This window comes from Saccostrea cucullata, unplaced genomic scaffold (assembly GCF_032062105.1).
Source record: "Saccostrea cucullata isolate Sc308-1 unplaced genomic scaffold, CSIRO_AGI_Scuc_v1 ctg1326, whole genome shotgun sequence".
NCBI classification, from domain to species: Eukaryota; Metazoa; Mollusca; class Bivalvia; order Ostreida; family Ostreidae; genus Saccostrea; species Saccostrea cuccullata.
In genome coordinates this window covers 196005-216621 of record NW_026930693.1, presented here as the reverse complement: position 1 = coordinate 216621, position 20617 = coordinate 196005, and the positions used below count along the sequence as shown (strand labels likewise).

Below are 20617 nucleotides of genomic sequence, written 5' to 3'. Positions count from 1 at the left end.
TTTCATCATCGTGTTTGTCAATAATTTACTTCGTTATTAAAAATTGTTCATACGTAGAGCATGCTCTTGCTTATCGAATCAACTACATAAACTTATGCAGGTGATGAAGGTATATTGCTGCATGAGTAAGGGAAGTTGATGATAGAAAAGTTTAAGTCATCAACTTTATCATAGAGCTTGGTTGTTTGGTTCAAGTAAAATATAAACAACACCGGTAGATATATATTGTCTACCAGACACTCAATCATCTTTTTGATGTCGACTTCGGAGTGTCTACATAACGAATTTATCCTGCCGATGGTTCTCAAAAAATTTAATAATATTCAATTAAACCGCTTTCACTGAACGTCCAAGCAAGACAGGTCTTCTACATCCGTTGTACGTTGTTGTCAGACGCATTGTGACGTCAGTTATGAAGCTCCATGCGGGCCACGTGAAAGCAGTATATTGATGACGTGTGGTTGGTAAATTTTTAATATACGGTGGGTAGGTCACGTGGAGGGGGCACATAAGAAATGTGAGGTGGGTAGACAGCATAACATCGTTTCATGCAGTATTGCTCTCGGCCAATGAAATTTCACGATTTTTATCAGAGGCAGGATAATATCCGCTATATCCCCCTCCCCATTTTGTGTCAATTTTTGGCGGTGTGGTTGTGGGCCCCTTGCACGATCCTAAATTGGTCGCGACCCTCCTTTTCAAGAGTCCCGGATCCGCCACTGGTAGTTACAAGTTTTAAAAAAATCTTTCATAACTGTTTGGTTGTCCTCTGCATGCCTACCGACTGACTAAAATGGCCCGACTCGTTGAACTTTTTTTAAATACATTTTAGGACACAATTATATATTTCTTTCATTCCTCTTATTCCACGGCAACTAAATTGAAATTTTCTGGAAAAAAGACCGGGTCCTGACATCGAAGTCAACTTGTTGATCGCCCAACAGCAACGTATTGACTTCTAAGGACCCTTAGCATCGCGATCGAGGATGAACTACCTATCATCGTCACAAACCACGGCCAAAATGTACGACCCTCTCCCATTCTAGTAGGAGAGAGCTATATGCGGACTCCTGACCGTAGCTTGAGACGATGACTACCTACCGACTCAATAATTTTTCCCAATGTCGGAAGAGGGGCAAATCAACTACTACCTCTATGGCTTTGCCGAATAAAACCAAAAAAAACAACAAAATTTATAAAGACGTATTTATTAACATTAAATATTGACTTCATTTTTACAGTTTTTATGACAGAGAGCAACATATAAGCTAGATATCACTAAAATCGTCTGTTTGTTTCTCTGGGTGAGCGTTCTGTTGCAATGGTTCTACTACAAGTGTAGGAAGGTCAACAATGGTGCAATGTTAGATATTGGTTTTTGCAAATATCACTATGTTGCAAAATGTTTTTGAAATATAAATACACAAAATATAAATATAACAAATATTTAGAAATAACTCTTTATAATGGCAATTAAAAAAACAATAAATAATATATTAAATATAAATGTTTCTTTTTGCAGTTATTGCAGATGACAAAATCTGATGAGTTGGAAACATTTTACAACTATTGTGCTTGTCTTGGAAGTGAGTGCTTCACCAAACACCTCTCTCCAATAGGCGTGCCTTCATTCGAAAACGGGATGCCACTGAAACAGAGAAAAGTTCCAGTGTCATCATCCTGACGCCATAACATGACGTCAAATATGACGTATTGTTATATCGAAATTTGAAAATCGAAAACAAGCGTCTAGCAAGAATTCTAATTTATAAATTTATTCAAACTTATAAATGTAATATCAGTTGCTTATTACTATATATGAAAAAAGATGAAATAATTTTCTTTGAAAATAAACGAATTTATAGACCGTTGTGCTTCTTAGTATGGAGTATACTTATTAGATTGCTTTCAAATTATTCAAAAATATATAAACATTATGGTTTTCATGCATTCATTAGTTCTTACAAATCCCATGCATTGATTTCATGCAATAATATAGGACCTTTGCATTCATTGATTTGAAAAAAGAATTACGGATGTTGAAATTTGCAAACAAAATCAGGAAATTTCATGCTGAAAAAAATAATCAGTTTCAACCACTATCATCTCCAACTTTGTTGTGAAAACACGTATTGCATGCTGTGAATGAACAGACAGAAAACAAACAAAAAATCACATCAGAAAATATTAAATAGTTCAGTCTTCATTATAATTTTTAGCTGCTCAGTTAAGTATCTATACATCTAATATTTCTCGATGTGATTTTCTTTCAAGAACAAAACAAAATGATATCTAAAAGAGGAAACAACAGAAATATTTTTCGGGAAGAAAGCAGCACACAATTAACTAAGCGCATGCATTAATTTTTTGGCATCCTGCCAAGCTATACCCAAATCTTCCGCCACCAAAAGCTAGCACACGTAATTGGGGGCAGGAATAAGCGCCTCTCCGGGCACCCCCAACCAGCGTCCGTAAGCTCCTAGCGCCTTCCTCAAGCCCACTGTCAATTAACGACACATTAAAGTCAACATTAAAAAAATCTCAGACGGAATGCCAGCTTATTTGTTGCAGTCTGTCCTAACAAGTCATGAAATAAATTTTTATCACAGCATTTAGGTATAATTTGTTTGTGTGCCGCTCGCAACATTTGGCGGATCTTGGTTTGATTACCAAAAAAGTCTATTCATGGTTTTTTATGTCTTCTACTGCCCACACTGAAAATAAAGGGTAATATAAAGTAAAAAAAAAATCTTTAAAATTCGTATATAAGAAGAAATTTAGAGGGAAAAAGGTAACATGTCATTGTCAAGGAATTTACATACATGCCAAAATATGGCCGAACCTTCGAAAAAATAAGTAGCATTTCAAAATAAACATGACTATATTTTGATGATGGTATATCAAATGAAAATATTTGCTGGAAATTATAAGCCCTACTCTAAGTAAACCATTAACTTGGTTGTGTTACTTTATCAGACTACAATCAAAACTCTAAGTAGATAAAAGCGTTGTGTGGCATCAAAGAAGCTAACTAGCTACATGTACATGTATATATAAAACAGGTTCATGCACGTTTTTGACATGTATGTGAAATTACAAGACATAAAAATGTAGAGAATCCTTAAAAACGCGAGTTATCATTAGAAAATGTTACTTCTGCAAAATTCATAAGATCGAAATAGCTTCAAAATATTTTTTCATTGAATTCCAACATTAGAATCTCCTATTCTATTTTCCGTTCAGCGATGATATGACGCTTTTTCCCATTTTCTAATGATTGTCACGTGATCCAGTGAGCGTGTGCGGTAAAAACACGTGATGGTCACCATGGTTACCTCATTCCGTCAGATGTTCTGATACAGATTGGTCCATATCAGGAATGTATTCTGTAGAAAGTGACCACAGGTAAAACTATATAGTGTCACATGGGTTTACAAGGGAAGTCATTGTATTGGGTATAATGATGAATAAAACTGACGATTAGAATCCATAGGTATCCAATGATACTGTGCAAAAACTGTACACGGTGGTACTTTTTTCGGAATACAAGACAAATTATTCATGCTGACAGTTAGACCATCAAATTTACCTTACTCGCTCTCTAGTTCCTCGGTAAAACTCGATTCAAAGTCGTTTACATAGCCTAAGATAAATTTTAATCAATTGCTATTGAAGAACATCTTGATGGTTTTATAAATATTCAAAACAGAACGCATTTTGTTAACATTATTGTTAGTGATTCTATAAGCATTTAGGATTGGTTATTCCCCCTTTTTCAAAACACATAAACCCTAACTGGCATCCTGTCTGATATTCATGTACAAGACGAGATTTGACGAGATTTACCGAGACTGTGCTGCTGCTAACGATATTGTCCCAAAGCGTGTCATCCATGTTATAGTCTCGAGGTAAATAGCGAATATAAACTGGATTGGAGGAAAATGAAAGAAAAAATGGTTTCCAAATATTTTTGTATTTTGAAATTTCATAACAGCATATAATTTTAAAAGATTCACAAAAAATTATCTCAATGAATACCAAATTTCCCTGGTATTACAAAGAACTTCAACTTATTGATTAAAAAAAACACCCTTTGTATTTCGCAGTGTTCATAAACAAATGTACGAAGGACAAAAGTTATAATCTAAATCAGAAAACATTATTATCAGGAAAGAAGTTATGTTACCCGGTTTTGTAAATATACCCATTGTGCAGCAGTGAATATAAACAAAGATATTCTAAATTTTGATGTTAACTAATAGAAGATAAACTGTGGGAAATTCTATATGCTAAAGAATGAATATAGCTAAAATGTTGAAAAATTAAAAAGAGAATACACAGAGAGATCTACGAGGAATCTAGATTAAATGGCGTCTAAGTGGTTTAGATAAGTAGGTTTACATGTAGATATAATTAGTCTAATTTACTACCTGACGGTTTCTAGTAATAGACACTCAGCTCCAAGCCTGTGTAGGAAAGGGTCACCAAAAGTATAGCTAACTATCAAGTTTCATGCAATTCCTTTCAGTAAACTAAACTTCATTTGCATGTGCAAAATATAATTGGTGTAATCTGAGGTTGTCACTTAAAATGAAATAACTAATCTAAGTTAATGAGTTCAAAATATTATTAACATAAAAAAGGGTGCAGTAATTTAGGTGTGGCTTTTAAACAATGGTTAAATAAAATAATTATTTACGTGACATATAAGGTAATGGTGATGAATTAAGAGGACCATGAGATTTGATGGTCACCTGAGTATGCATGTTTTCTCAGTTTAGGGAGAGATATCATAGGAACTTTGGACTTGTGTGCATGAAACTTCTTGTATGAAACTTGAAATTTTGTAAATGACATTGCATTTGGTATTAATTATATGGTTTTACTGCAAAGGGCTTTTTCTGGCAATCCTTGTTTCATCACAAAATATATTAATTGCATTTGCATTTGGGAAAATAATATTTAACTATCACCGGCAAACGGTGTTCATGTCTCCGAACTCAAGACTGAGCTTTCTCTGCGTACAATCAATGTTTCAACAGAGATCGGCTACAGACAAAAGGGTTGAAGTGACAGGAATTTCATAACCTTCGTTTAGCATTTTGATATGACAGGAATTTTATACACCTTTCATTGTATTATTTTATACCAATGTTAACTCTTTTATTTTATGCTATGTAAGATCACTACATAGGGCTCACGGCGAGTGGCACTGGTCGACAGGAGAAACTTACCGGGCCACGATCCGTAAAGACACAATATTGTTACAACAAGTTTATCTTTTAAAAAGATAGGTGAGCTAGCGCCGTAGCAATTTTTAAACACAGAAAGGAAGATCCGTGATCAAGTGATTTATTTTGCCGACTTTAATTTTTATCGAGGCTTGATAAAGTTATTATTATTTTGTGAAGCGTATTTTATAGACACATAGGTAAAGAAACAAGGGGGGGGGGGCTATTGGAGTTTTGGTGCAACGGAACACATATGACCTTTACTGCAGAGGGGGGGGGGGGGGGGGGGGGACTTCATATAATTGTAAGATGGCGTTTTTTTGAGCTGATTTAAAGAAGAGAATTTAAATTTTTTACATGGGAGTTGAAAGGAATATAGAAAATAACTCATTTAGTGTATGTTGTGTAAAGAGTCAGAGAGTTTGGAACTCTTTTTTGGGTCATCTTTGTCTAGGTTAAAAGCCATACACATCAGATTTTTTTAAACACAAATAGTGGATTTATTCGTTATTTTTAGTGTAAATTCTTGGTTTCAATTTGTAATATTGGCTGAACTGACCAATCGGAAATTAGAATCTATATTTGGTTGTGCTTAGATTAAAAAAAAAACTCCCTTGACATTAATTGTTTAGAACAATCAGATAGTGACTCGGGCTTTCCCATCAACAAAAAAAAAAACCAGAATTTAAAATATTATAAATATGAAGTTATCTTTAAAGTGTAAGCTACACAATAAATGAACAGTATTTCATGCTACAACATGATACAGCGAAATTGTTATCGTACGGTCTATCTGTAGTAGTTTTCACAGTTTTCCCAGAATGCACCACCATGGCGGCCGAGCATGCGTATTCAAGGAATTTGACCTAAAGAGCGCTAATAATATGTCAGAGACCTAAAATTAATTCTTTTCTCTACCCTTAGCCCTGAACCTAAATGCGTTATTTAACGAAATTCGAGAAGAGGGAGGAAATGGTAGTGATGATTTTGGTCCCCATTCCCAGGTCGATCGTGACTATGAACTTCTCTATTTTTATAATCACAGGCCAACATTGGTAGCAATCAACTTGAAATTCATTTTAAGAGAAGACATTTAAATATTTCAAAGTAAACGATATATGATGCACACAGAATAACGAAATGCCGACACACGAGAACAGATAGCAATAGGTCATCGGAGAAAATCAATTAACCAAAAATCTCAAATAATGTACATGTAAAATTTGATTTCTGTAAATATAACTTTTTTTCTATTCTTACTGTTCTTTATATGATTTTCCGTCAATATTTTGAATAGTTTTATAAACTTTTGTTCAAATTCTCTATAAAATAAAATTATAATTAAATAATTTGTTTTTCCATTCATCTTCTCTTGAAAAAGACATTACTGAGATGTTGATACTTACGATCCATGGGTTTGTTTTGTTCCTGATACCAGTACTTGAAGCCGTTCCTGGCGTGCTGGTTGTAGGTCGTGTTCAGTTTGTTTCTCTTCTTGGTTGACGGGATTCTATTTATTGTTTGGGGGACAGAGATTCGGGCAGGTTCGATTTGTCTTGGCAGTACTAAACGATTGTCCACTTGTTTCACTGTACCTGATGTTGTTCATTAAGTAGCAATCATTACTAACTTTCAAAAATGTCTCTTTAATTGCCGTCTGTAATCATCAATCATCATAATGTCAAAATGGTTTTGACACTTACCCTCAACAAAAGCCAAATGACTACCGGAACTAGCTGTACATGACGTAATGTGTCTCCATCTTCCTCCTGCTCTTCCCATTCTGTACATGTTACTATAAATAAAAGAAGAAAAAACATCCATAACCAAATCTGAGTATTGTTGTGATTGCTGTTTTAACGATTTAGTTTGCGTACATGTTGATCTTTAAGTGTACTGATTCATGTGATTGGTAATTATAAATATATAGAACAATACACTGTCTTGTGGTAGGGTTATGTACATGTACTTGTGAGTATCCGTTGTAATCACGAATTATTTTGCGTACATGTTGATCTTTATAAGTATTTTGTTTGGTAAAAATCTAGTGTCATTCAATACTGATTTATTATCAAAAAAAACTTTTTTGTTTCTATGACCGTGACTGTATATTTGCTTTCTACTGTTAGTGATTACTTAGTGCAAGAATGACAAAATAGGGGTGCAGAATTGCAAGTTTTGCATTTCTCCATGTAATACTTACGCATTATTAGGCGACATATTTTGCTTCCATATTCTGTTGTAATACTGTTTGTGATTAAAAACTTTCGCATTATTATATTTTGTAATTCAATTATCCAGTGTAATACTATTATTTAAAAAAAATTATCCAGTTAATACTTACGCATTATTAGGCCATATTTTGCTTCCATATTCTGTTGTAATACTGTTCAGTGATTATATTAATACTTACGCATTATTAACTTTTGCTTCCATATTCTGTGAATACTGTTCAGTTATTATCCAGTGTTATACTTATGCATTCTTTGGCGAGGTATTTTGCTTCCATATTCTGTTGTAATACTGTTTCGTGAGTATCCAGTGTAATACTTACGCATTATTAGGCGACACATTTTGCTTCCATATTCTGTTGTAATACTGTTTAGTGATTATCCAGTGTAATACTTACGCATTATTAGGCGACATATTTTGCTTCCATATTCTGTTGTAATACTGTTCAGTTATTATCCAGTGTAATACTTATGCATTATTTGGCGAAATATTTTGCTTCCATATTCTGTTGTAATACTGTACGCGTTGTTAATACTTACGGCGACATATTTTGCTTCCATATTCTGGTGTAATACTGTTTAGTGATTATCCAGTGTAATACTTACGCGTTATTAGGCGACATATTTTGCTTCCATATTCTATTGTAGTACTGTTTAGTGATTATCCAGTATAATACTTACGCGTTATTAGGCGACATATTCTGGTGTAGTACTGTTTAGTGATTATCCAGTGTAATACTTACGCGTTATTAGGCGATATATTCTGGTGTAGTACTGTTTAGTGATTATCCAGTGTAATACTTACGCGTTATTAGGCGACATATTTTGCTTCCATATTCTGTTGTAATACTGTTCAGTGATTATCCAGTGTAATACTTACGCATTATTAGGCGACACATTTTGCTTCCATATTCTGTTGTAATACTGTTTAGTGATTATCCAGTGTAATACTTACGCATTATTAGGCGATATATTCTGGTGTAGTACTGTTTAGTGATTATCCAGTGTAATACTTACGCGTTATTAGGCGACATATTTTGCTTCCATAGCCTGGTGTAGTACAGTTTAGTGATTATCCAGTGTAATACTTACGCGTTATTAGGCGATATATTCTGGTGTAGTACTGTTTAGTGATTATCCAGTGTAATACTTACGCATTATTAGGCGACATATTTTGCTTCCATATTCTGTTGTAATACTGTTTAGTGATTATCCAGTGTAATACTTACGCGTTATTAGGCGACATATTTTGCTTCCATATTCTGGTGTAGTACTGTTTAGTGATTATCCAGTGTAATACTTACGCGTTATTAGGCGACATATTTTGCTTCCATAGTCTGGTGTAGTACTGTTTTGTAAAGGGATCCATGTCGTTGTCGGTATTAGAAAACCCGCCAAAAGTTTTCTCCCGTCTGATTAGCTGGGGCGTGGGGGGAGCCGGAGGGGCCGGGGTCTGTAGGCGGTTGTTGATGTCAGGGTAATATAATCGAGAATCAGTCTGCAGAAAGAAACGTCATCAGAAAACTGTTACTATTATAAGCAACACTTTAAACTTACGCATCCATTGCTTAATCGAGGCAGAATGTAATTTTTCTTCTTGTATACCCAGAATTTCTTTTTCTTGAATGTTTGGTATACAATAGATATATAATTACCATTTTAAAAACATTGTATACTGTCAATTAATGTTGTAAATAATTTATGTTAGTTTGTTAGGACACGGTAAATAATTAATTGCACACGTTAATCATTTGAATTTATGATATTGTTGAACTCAGTACGTAATATTAATTTTCTGCTGAGTTGGTTACTTTAAAGTTTATTGATTTTATCTATACTGACATTCACACGTCAAAACCAAACTCAAACATTTCTAGCACCTTCGCTAAAATAAATCACAGAAACTATTTCATTTGAATAAATACTTTTAGCACCTTCGCAAACAAATAACAATTATTTCTATCCATTATCCCATTATTTCTGACTTTCTCCATTCAATACTGATATTTTTTAAGATCCACCACCGTACATTACGTGTTTCAATGTTCGTATACTAATACTTAATATCAGATGTCTTGCAGTCCACGGTGACCTTTAAAAGTGCACACTCGGAGTATTTTTATTTGATGAATTCCGATAAGAGACAGATTTTGAGATAAGGGGACTTTAACAGGTGCCCGTGGATTGCCAGACAGCCGTTAGGTGTATACAGTAGTAGATAAATACCGGCCGGAGGTAGTCCCCATACTGTAGAAATACAAACAGGGTTTAATAAGCATATCACATTTCTGGAGGTCTAGACATGCAGCACAGTGTACATTTGGCTGACAAATTGTTTATCATGGGTTATTTTGTCAGGGCTGGGGTTTATTGCAGGTTAAGTATGTTTGTTGATGGTGTATAAGTGATGACCTATACTGGAGTAGTTTTTATTTCATACTGTCTATTAAACGCCGGATAAAAGAATTTGCATATAGATAAACAAATATTGCATTGACAAAATGTTAGCTGGGTCTTTCTTTTTTATCAAAATTCTTTGAAATTATCCTGAAAAAATTTTCTTATATCTTTTAACACTACCAAAAGATATAACTTTAAAAAAATGTATAAATAACTATATTTATTATGATTTTTCTTCTGCACATTTAATTGCTCTATTTTGAAGCTCTAGACAAATGCAGCATATTCATGTCTTACATTCATGCGACTAATTTACGCAACAGCAATTAAACAATATCAGTGATATCAACAATGGATGACGTCAAAATGTGTTTATTAGATGTTTGATCACGTGATCATTTTAATTATAGTAACATGCACAACTCACCCTTTGTACATCATCCTGCATATCACGTGAGAAGAAAACAATTAATGTATCTCAAAAAATAACTACTTTCTAAGAGCTTGACATTGATTAGATGGGCCACAATGCTCACCTGAGTCGCCATTGTTCTTTCCTGACAGGACTTTGTAAAAGAATCAAATTCTTATTTGTAAATCAAAGTCTGTTGTTTCAACACTTTTAATAATTTAAATATACGCATATATACTAAGGTCAACTTTCCACCGTCGTATTCTCTCTATCTTTATTTTTCATTTTCATTTTAGTTGTAAGTATAATGTAGAACTTTAACCCTATCGTAGCACCATGATCCACAGGGACCAATATCTGAACAAACTTAGGTCCACTCAAATAAAAAAAATATTTTGTTTTCTTGCTCAGTGGTTTTCGAAATTTTAAAATGACTCCCTGTTTTATTTTTTTTTTTTGTTATCTTTAAGTTATCTCCCCTTGAAAGAGGACTTTTCATATTCAATCTCTCACCAGATGGAGCGCTCAGTGTTGGAGTGAAGCATAAAACGCCCTCTGGTGAGAGATTGTTTCATCTTATGTGATTAATCAATAGAACTGTGTACCAAACTTGACTGCAGTGGTGCTATAGAAGAAGTCGAATGTTTTCAAAGAAAACAATTGACACACGGAAATCAGACACTTTGATCAGAGAAGCTATCTTTAAAAAAATGATTCTTTTATAAGACCTAATTTTATTAATCAAAAAGTGAATGGGATTAGACAACAGGCATGAGTCTTTCCTAAATAAGTTAGCGAAAAAGACCAACTTTCAATAAAAAGTAAACTAATTTGAATAATATATTTTTTTTTCGTTTGTTTCTAGAGAAGAAACTGAATGCAAATGGGCGGTATTTCCCCAGAATGCTGAATCTAAAAACTAATACTCACAGTAATATAAAAACTGAACTAAACTACCCTGAAATGAGACTGTGATCCGTTTTGCTATCTACAGCTTATAAGGCTAATTGTTGCCTACCTGTGTGCCGAGGTTCACCCTGGAGGTGGGTCTGGAGCCCATTACTGTGTTAGACCTTCTGAGGGGCGTGCCTCTTCCCTCCTTCATTGGAGTGTACCTTCCAGAGAACGGCCCGTCACAGGCGGGGGGATACATGACCCCGTCATCGTAATCGTTTGTCTGGTACACGTCAGAGGGGTATCTAAAAAAGAGTTTCAATGACGTTGTTACGTGGTTGACAAGTTTAGAACATAGTACAAGGAACATGATTCCAATTCCATTCGGAAATGGTTGCAGAAGGATTCGGTAATCTGAACCATATCAACAGCCTCCATCGCTTAATATTGACACTATATAGCTTTCAAGATACACCTAAAATTGACGGACAAAAAGGCACCATAATCAAAAAATCGATATGAAAACTTTTAAGTATTTTAAAAGCATGCTGGCACCAGCAAAACAAAAGAGATAATGTTCAAAAACTCATGAGCAACATAATTTAAAAAAAAAAACAAATGGACCTTTTCTAGAAATGCTGCAGATGACAAACGATTGGTAAAGCCAAAAGTATAAAGCTCTAGGCTCTGAACAAATGGTTTACATGTGCTACACAGTTCATGCTAGTCTTTGAACGACAATTTGGCAGAAACCAACCTTCCACAGAAATGTCGGGGCGTCCGCCGTCTGCGGAGAACGATATCGAGGTTAGACGTGTCCAGCCAGACGACATTTCTCGGCGCGCTGTGATGCCGATCCAGTTTCTCTGCTCTCTGCATCCTCGCAAAAGTAGCAGCAGATATTTTGAATAACTCACAGACTATATATGTAACGTGCCATTATTAACGTTCTTGCAAACCAACGCAAAAAGCCCTCTTACTGCCATGACATCCCGTATAAAGTTAAAGTGTTTCTTGCGTATCCACAACAGATAAATTATTCAACATACTTTCAATTTTCTCCAGGGAAATTACGTGTACACTTTATACTAAGGCTTTAACTTTACTAAGAAATGAAGTGCCCATGTTGTCTGGGTAATTACTATCTTGTTTTATGTAATGATTTTTACTGATCGAGATTTTTCTGATTTATTGCAATATTGCGTGTTTCGTCCCTAAAAGGTTTTGTAAACCCTACAAAACTACCTAATAAAATATAGTAATCAATTGATATACCCATATGTGTGTCGTTCGACTCAAGAAAACATTTAAAAAACCGTAGCCTAGCATCGTTTCTGAAAGTGCGGGGGGGGGGGGGGAATTTTTTTTTACAAAAAGTTGACTTATTATAACATTTCCTATACCTCTAAAGTCATTGTAAAAACGAATATTTCTTGAATTAACAAGGTTAAAAATCTATAACCCACTACCAAGAGAGATAACTGTATAATAACTCTTACGTGGAGAGACACATGGCAATTATTCCTCTAAAAAATGTCAAATGATAAGGTCTTTTCTGTAAAATTTTGCTCCACGAGAGTGTGTATTTTAACTTGTTATTTATCATTTTAATTTAATTAATAGGTTAAATTTCTTTGGAAGGAGTAAAGTTTCATATGCGTAAACAGAAGAATTTTGAGTCTTAAAAGATGTCAACAAAAGAACGATGAATCCTAAGATTGAAGAGAGAAGCAATGAGTCTTATGATGAATTTACCCAAAGGAACTTTTAATACACATCAGAGCCCCCCAAAACAAGTACATTGTACAAGGATAACAACTTGATAATCTATTGACAACTGACACTGAATCATTGTATTGGATTAAGCTGCCTATTTGTTTGATTGCTAAACACATTTTGTTGAATAAATCAAAACTATTAACACGAATAAAAAATTGATGCATGGACTGATATTCATATATACTTTTGACTGACTTTGATTTGAAATGACATAAATATTAAATCTCTGAAATATAACGAATTTGTAGGTTTTCCTTGTTGCTTAGATTTGAGACTTTCTTTTGCTTTCTGTATACTAGTAATTCCACACAAAATTTTGCACAAATTTTTTAACTTATGACAAAATTTTATAAAATTTTTCCACTGTACTTGGTAAACATTATTCGGGTTAGCAATTTAAATGTACATGTAAATCTAATGGGAAATATTGCCGATTTCTGAAAAAAAGTTTGCATTATTTATCCTTAAATGGTCTTTGGTTTATTTTTTGTTGAATTTCAAAATTAACTTGTGATTGCTAAGTAGAAGAGTTCAACATTTAAATGGCAGCAGAGCTATACACATTTCTCTGATATAAAGACATATAAATGAGATCAAATAAATTTTCATCACAAGCCCCAGATAATTTTGATATTTAAATTGCAATTTTAAAAATTCAATGACGAATTTCAATTAAATTAAATCTACCTTGCCACCATTCAATCATTTTATAATATATTTATTGAATCTCTCATTTGGCTATTGAAATCAAAGTGTAATTGCATAAAAGCATATTTGTAATTATACCGATTATAGTACCTCAAGCAGAACAGAACAGAGAAAATAAAAACTTTTCTTTTCAAAACTATTATTGACATTAAAATCGAAAGAATTATTATGAAATTGCATAAATTTTTCTTTTTGCACATGAGAAAGTTTTCTTTTATATGCTTCCAATATTTGATCAATCTGATTAGGTTTGAATTGTATGTTGAATATAAGTCAAATCGTACGATGTATCCAAGTAAAAACATACCGCAATTTAAACTTTTTAAGTTAAACTAAAAAACAGAGTTTTTTCTGAGCAGTCTATATTGATACACATGTTCATGCTGCTGGAAAAAAAATATTGAACAATTTTTTGTGTTTTTTAAAAATAATTTTAAAAATATATCGCAATATTCTCGATTGTCATAAGTTACAATTTACCGATATTTCTAAGCACTTGAAAACTTCTCCTTAGAAGATAAAGCAATATATAAATTTATAATTATAAATAATAAACAGCATTAAGCTTTTAGGTAGGAGATAATCCATTATATTCACTCGTTGACACCTGAGGGCGGGACAAAGCCGGTGTGATATTGACACAAGTTTTAAATTCCATGGCTAAATCAATGGTAACCGTCTAGCAGCGGAGTTTAATTTCAAATATCAATGAATGTTTATCATTCCTTCGGATTAGTTATTGAAATCAATCGTTATCTATCGGAGTATTGGAATAGAAATAACAACGAACTGCAATGGGTAGAAAAAGCTATCGGAAGTCATTCGCTCAGATCTGACAGTATACAAATGTATCAAAAACAGCTTAACGAATCAATTGGATGAAAATCAAGCCAAGGGTTCTTTTTTTGTACGTTTCAATTCTTGTAAAAATGATACTTAAATCCAATCAATTCAATCAATTCTTCTGCAAGAAATTAGACACATTGTCATCGTAGAAGTGTTCTATTGCGTAATTTTTTCAGATCAATTTTCCTTTTACTTGAAACTCGATACACGACATTCCCAGACATTAAATCCACAGACCGAACTTCCCCAAAGTCTCTGTATTAGCCCTGAGAAAATTAATAGATTAAAAGCTTAATGATTAAATTAACAGTTTTCTTATAAGACTCTGAACGTGGAAGGAATCGTTATGTGTTGTAGCTGGCTTTCGCGGGCACCTGTAGGTGCTGTCACAGTTACATACAGACGGAATCTGATAGCCGAGACACAAACCTAAGTCTTCTACTTAATAATACTGATTCATTTAAATGATATTTATTTGATAATTATCAGATTAAAATCAAGGTCGTGTGCCAGATACCAACAAACTGACATATTGTCCTTGGATAATTTTATACCAATAGATTTCAATGAATTTGAGAGTTTGACATCAGTAAAATAAAACTTTAAAAGGTGACAGATGAAAATACTGAATATCTTAATTTTAAATCAAAGCGCCAAATAAAATTATTTATACCGACCCTTTCCATTCAAACCCTTATTCTATACTTACACGTCATAACCGTCTAATGAAGTATAAGGCCGTCTTTCCCCGGGCATGTCGATTTTTTTCAAAGTCTAAGCTGCCGTCAAAAAATCATTAATGTCCCAACACTTACATCCAATAAATAAAAACACAGAGGAAGAAACAAGAGAAAGTGCTCGAATTTCCGGGCTACTCGGAGAGAATGGTTACCCTGGTTACGAACCGGAAACGGCACAAATTAGGAGATAAATGGATCCCTTTACACCGTAATCCACAAAGGTTGTAGGCCTGCTTCCAAGGGACTGCAGTTCTTACGATTATACACAAAACAAACACACGACAAAGACTTTAAACCCTGCTATATAAGTAAGGGGTTAGGCAAGAGGTGATTTACAATGCAGTGAAAAGGAACTCTACGACGTGCTCATTTAATAGAAGAATTTTAAAAGTTTAAATTGCTACCAGCTTTAAACGGTTTTATAGATTTTTAAAGATCCATGTTGGGTGTCACTTTCTTATAGTTATATAATGATGTAGGTAAAACGGAAAGGGTGGCTAAATGGATACAGATTTTAAAAGTTTTGTCCAGTTTAATTGAGACCGTTACCCCGTGCACAGTATTAGAGGGGATTTGTCTGTGGAATAAGATTAACGAAAGGGTGTTAAACCTGGCGCACCTGTCACAAAGGGGAATAACTCTATACATCCACATAGTTGTCAATTATTTACGAATTATCAGTTTAAATCAAAATAACACACGTTTTATATTACCTAAAAAATTGAAAAAGTTGAGACATCATATAATTTTTTATAATTTAAAATCAATTTATGGCTTATCCATTAAGATTTTTATTTCTTTAAGAGATCCTTTTACTTCATAGATAAAAATTTTTATGTAGTATAATTAAAACACCATAGCAGGTTATCTATGTATTATCTCAAATCAGAGGAAGATTGCATTCTAAAATATTTTATTGATTCCAGAGAAATCTAAATACTAGTACATGTTCTCTCGATATCTTGCTCTGTTCATTATCCGTGCGGTTCATTGGTTTCATGAGATGGGTTCTGTTTCTTTTAAGGTTATCCGATCCTCAGGTTCTGAAAATCAGGCACTTATAGTAATTGAAAATGCTTACAAAGATGTCTCAAATTCTCATATTAAAATGTATTTAACATCTTTAAATTTAATCATATTATATAGGGAAAATTAGTAAATCTAGAATTATTTTTCAGGAAATGTGATTTGAATTACCAACTGCATATTTTTTAATTGATAATTGATCAAGAAATACATTTTATAATTACTTGTAGGAATTTTGGGAAAAAAGGTTGGTTTCTTTGAATTGTCATTTGATCATAATTCAACTGTAATTTTTTTTATACAACTCAGTATTCCAAAAAACAGGGTAAATGGTACTTTTAAATCATATAACTTACAAAATTCTTGATAATCCAACAAGGAGACATAAAAATTAATTGTATGCCTTTTCTCAGGACTATAAAAACTTTTTTTGTATATTTTTTTAAAAACAAAATTAATTTCTTTAAATAAAGAAGATTATTTTTTGTAAAAAATCACTTCCATATATATTCACTGGTTTAAATCCTTTAATAATTCTTTCCAGCATAAATTTTGATGCTGAAAGTTGCAAATCCATGTGATTTTTAAGCTTTACTGATACTTTTTTTCAAAACTTTGAATAGCATTGAAACTATTATACCTTAGAAGTATACAATAAAGAAAATCCTTGAATGACAACACAAGAAGGGAGCCAATGCCCTCTTTTAAACTTTTATAACGGTTGAATGATTGATGTTAAACTTTTATTTTTTCTTTAAATGTTGATGAGTTTTGGTGGAAAAAACAAAATATTTTGTTCTTTAATGTAACAAATGATATACAGCTTAGATGGTTCCACTATAGAATTGTACATAGAATTTTAGCCACAAATACATTTTTATACAAAATTGGTGTTATGAAAAGAATTTTGTAAAAGATATCGTTCTATTTGGAAAAGTTTGGACTTGATATAAATCAAATTAATTATATATTTAAGCAGCTTTGCAAATCCTATAATTGACATATATTTATAAGAAAAAGGAGATATGGACAGCTTCAAAAAACCATAACATTTTAAGATGAAAATTATGTATGTAGATTGAGTTATATTAAGTTATCACTATTAAGTACAGAACTGCCCATCCCCTTCGATATAGACCATGCCGTTGTGGTGAATGATGAGTGAATGATTAACAAAAAAAAATTGCAAAACAGACGAGATATGAACGAGACATGAACGAGATATGAACGAGATATGATCGAGATATCCCTGTGTTACAAACTGGGTAAAAAAAAATGAAGCAGCCGTTATCTTCAGAAAAAAATCAGAGGGGGATTATATACATGTAGAAATTAATAATTATCGAGCGAATTAAAAAAAAAAATTCACAGTAACTTAAAAAAAACGGATTAGACCAACAGAAGGAGGGTATTTGAAGAGGTGGATTGGCCAAATCCGAGGAAAAAGAATGCCATAGGGTAGAGCTATTATACAGAACATGGACTTTCCCTGGGATCTGCAGGTCTGATGCCCATTATACTCGGGGAAAGGGCGTAGGATGAAGGGTTCCTATTGATTATTATTATTTTAATCAACTCCACTGTATTTACGATTTAGTATAGCAAGCTCTCTTTTCCCTTTCAATTCATGACTTTTTATGAACTCTCCCCCAAAAAGAATAATTCAAATAGCTGGTACAAGAGCGATAACTGAGATTTAACTTTCACCTCGAATGGCCTCTAAATGCTGTTATGAAAATCAAACATTCTTGTTATATTTAAATAAATTTACTGTTTGCTGTAGCTTGTATATTTAAGAAAAAATCAAAAATAATTTTGAGCGTTATGTGGACCAGTTGAAATATACATGACCTACATTCAAAGATGGTAAAACATGTTGAATACCCTCCGATGCCCGCTAGTGATTAGAACCCTATAGAGATATAACAGGTATTTATGGTTGCACCTGAATGACAAAGCAGTCTGACGTGAATTACACGTGTTAAAAGTTCCATTCATACGGACCATTGTCTTGTTTATCAATCTCAGTAATGAATGGAGATTGTAGAGTGATGACAGATCGACCAAGTCCAGCATGAGGTGTGCATATCGAGGGTACATTACCTATACCTATATCATACAGATCGTGTATAGGCGTGGTGTTGTGAATGGGTACATTGTAACTGTTATTTCCCGACCTTCTTTTAAAGAAAATCAAAAAATCTACCAAAATTAAGGTAGAAACGATGTTTTATTTTATTTTCTTAAAACAAAGGTAGAGGACTGCATGGGATTAATCGCAATCATTGTTTGAACTTTAAGGGTTTTTTTTTTAATCTTCGTGTTCTTCAAAAGTAATTTTAACTTTAGCATGGGTCAATTTTTTGTTTTAATCTTATCATTATAGATTTTATGCAGCATTCAACTCGCTAACAAGACATGTTTCTGTACTGCGTTCAAGACACCTTAAAGATGATGAAAGATATAAAATGAAACAGATAAATATTACAGAGAAATTAATTTCCCGTAGACAGGTTCCCCTTATACCTGGTGAGAAATTAATTTCCCGTAGACAGGTGTCCCTTACCTTGTGGCCCCGTAGATTGGGGGAAGACTGAGTTCCGTTTTGTGCATCCTCCTGTTTTCTCCCAGGTTCTCGTTTCTAGGCACTTCTATGTGACGACGGGGCGATTCCTTCAATCTGTCAACAGTTTCTTTAAAAAACTCTTTGTTCGGAAGCTTGTAGACTGAATTGTAATTTATCTAATGATCGGAGGAGATTACTAGAGACTAAGAAATGACGAATGAACCGCTAACCCTACAGCGCTGACAGAACGGGATTCGGCAAACACCGTGTGTTTTACGCCGAGGATTTTAATCTCAATATTGTTTGCTTTGCAACTTTTTATGCAAAGTGTACTGGAATGGATTATCTTAATTAAACAGTTTTAAAATGAAAAGGGATTAATAGTTGGAATGATATAATTAGGCACTTACCAATAAAATGGATTCGTCTCTTTCCTATCGAGAAATACTTTTACCAGAAAGCTTGACGATATTTGGAAACTCCTCAAAATTCGAAATCTGCATGCATTCTAAACTTGAGTAACTTTGAAGATTTATATATACTGAGAAGTAGCACACCTTTAATGTGTAAAGAAAGCATTTGTCTTTCGTCTGCATGCATTGAGACAGTTGAATTATTTACCCATATTCTATTACAATGTACATCTACGACGAGTAATAGATATGAAGATAAAGACACGTGTCCTCTGTTAATAACTTGATCTTTAATGCCACATCGGGGAGGACTCTCTCTCTCTCTCTCTCTCTCTCTCTCTCTTTCTTTCTATCTCTCTCAGACTTAAAGGGAACTTACTCTCTAATAACAGAGATGACTTTCAATATGTAAGTAACCCTATTTTTACTAATAGTTTACTTTTCTGTAATATAAATTCGATCGAATTACACACCTGACTTTTCAAATTGTTTTGTAATATTTGACCAACAAAAATCCTATTCAGTTTTTAAACCTTACAAAATTGAATACAGACAATTTTAAAGAAACTTTAATGTTTCAAGTACCATTTTAGAATTTTTTTATTGGTACTACTAGTATATACATTTTTCCTATAAAAAAAATATATGCGCCAATTTCTCGTGGAATTCTGATGAGCAAGCTAATATGATCCTGTGAGCTATTGATTTATCCTATGTATAGAATACTGTAGAAAACTTAGCTATTGCATGTCTGTGTCCCCTTAATCAAAACGTAGTAGCTCTCCGAATATTATACTGGTAATTGACAGACCGGAGAGCTATGTACAGTGCTACCCATTGAAAAAACTGACAAAGTGTATTTATTGCGCACGAAAAAGTGCGCTCTTTCTCGATTTATTTCTCCATGATTTTAAAACAGTTCCTCAGAATAGTACTAAGCATGTGTTTCTAACGTATTCTTTGGTTGTTTCCACAATAAAACATTCCTTATAATTGTTGTTAATAGCGCTTCGTAACTAAAATTGAGATCATCGAAAATTTCTTCTATTAACTAGTATTCTGTCATGTTAGTTTGCAAGATAATTCGGTCGAATGAGCTTCGTGCAGATGTCAACAACAAGAAAACCTTATAACAGGGTAAGGATATTTTAAATTTAGTTTTTTTTTTTTTTTTTTTTTTTTTTTTTGCTATTGAGGTAAGAATTTGGAAGAATTAATCCAGAATTAAGCACAACTTTTTGTGAGAAATTAATAAATATACAGTTTTTCTAAGGGTGGAGCTGTAGCTCTCCGGTCTCTCAATATATAATTATACAGTTCTGCAGCTATAAAGATAATTTTGGTAGTTGAGAGTGCCCCCTCCCCCAACTG

General features: G+C 33.3%; 1 protein-coding gene across 12 annotated transcripts; it reads right to left on the bottom strand.

The window, feature by feature from the left end:
• Positions 1 to 1192: 1192 nt before the first annotated feature.
• LOC134229641 (uncharacterized) lies at positions 1193 to 19285 on the bottom strand. Of its 12 annotated transcripts, XM_062711407.1 has the most exons (10): positions 19244 to 19285; positions 18834 to 18947; positions 11293 to 11473; positions 10290 to 10304; positions 9689 to 9709; positions 8767 to 8960; positions 6935 to 7026; positions 6638 to 6826; positions 3847 to 3926; positions 1193 to 1648 (listed from the first exon to the last, which is right to left on the bottom strand). In XM_062711407.1, the coding sequence occupies exons 2-10, from the start codon at positions 18878 to 18880 to the stop codon at positions 1628 to 1630; spliced, it is 840 nt and encodes a 279-aa protein (XP_062567391.1). In that variant the 5' UTR covers positions 18881 to 18947; positions 19244 to 19285; the 3' UTR covers positions 1193 to 1627. The 12 variants fall into 12 exon arrangements, with proteins under 12 accessions (XP_062567391.1, XP_062567389.1, XP_062567380.1 ...); XM_062711405.1 differs by lacking the exons at positions 18834 to 18947; positions 19244 to 19285 and adding an exon at positions 15211 to 15600; XM_062711396.1 differs by lacking the exons at positions 18834 to 18947; positions 19244 to 19285 and adding an exon at positions 11926 to 12128.
• Positions 19286 to 20617: the final 1332 nt, after the last annotated feature.

Bases quoted from the DNA above. Each gene is read 5' to 3' on its own strand.
- LOC134229641 (XM_062711396.1), bottom strand. From the start codon at position 12,047: ATGCAGAGAGCAGAGAAACTGGATCGGCATCACAGCGCGCCGAGAAAT. The intron at 11,474-11,925 runs GTTGGTTTCTGC...ACTCTTTTTTAG, and splicing joins CCCCGACATTTCTGTGGAAG to ATACCCCTCTGACGTGTACC. The intron at 1,649-3,846 runs GTAAATCTCGTC...TCTCTGTTTCAG, and splicing joins TTAGCAGCAGCACAGTCTCG to TGGCATCCCGTTTTCGAATG.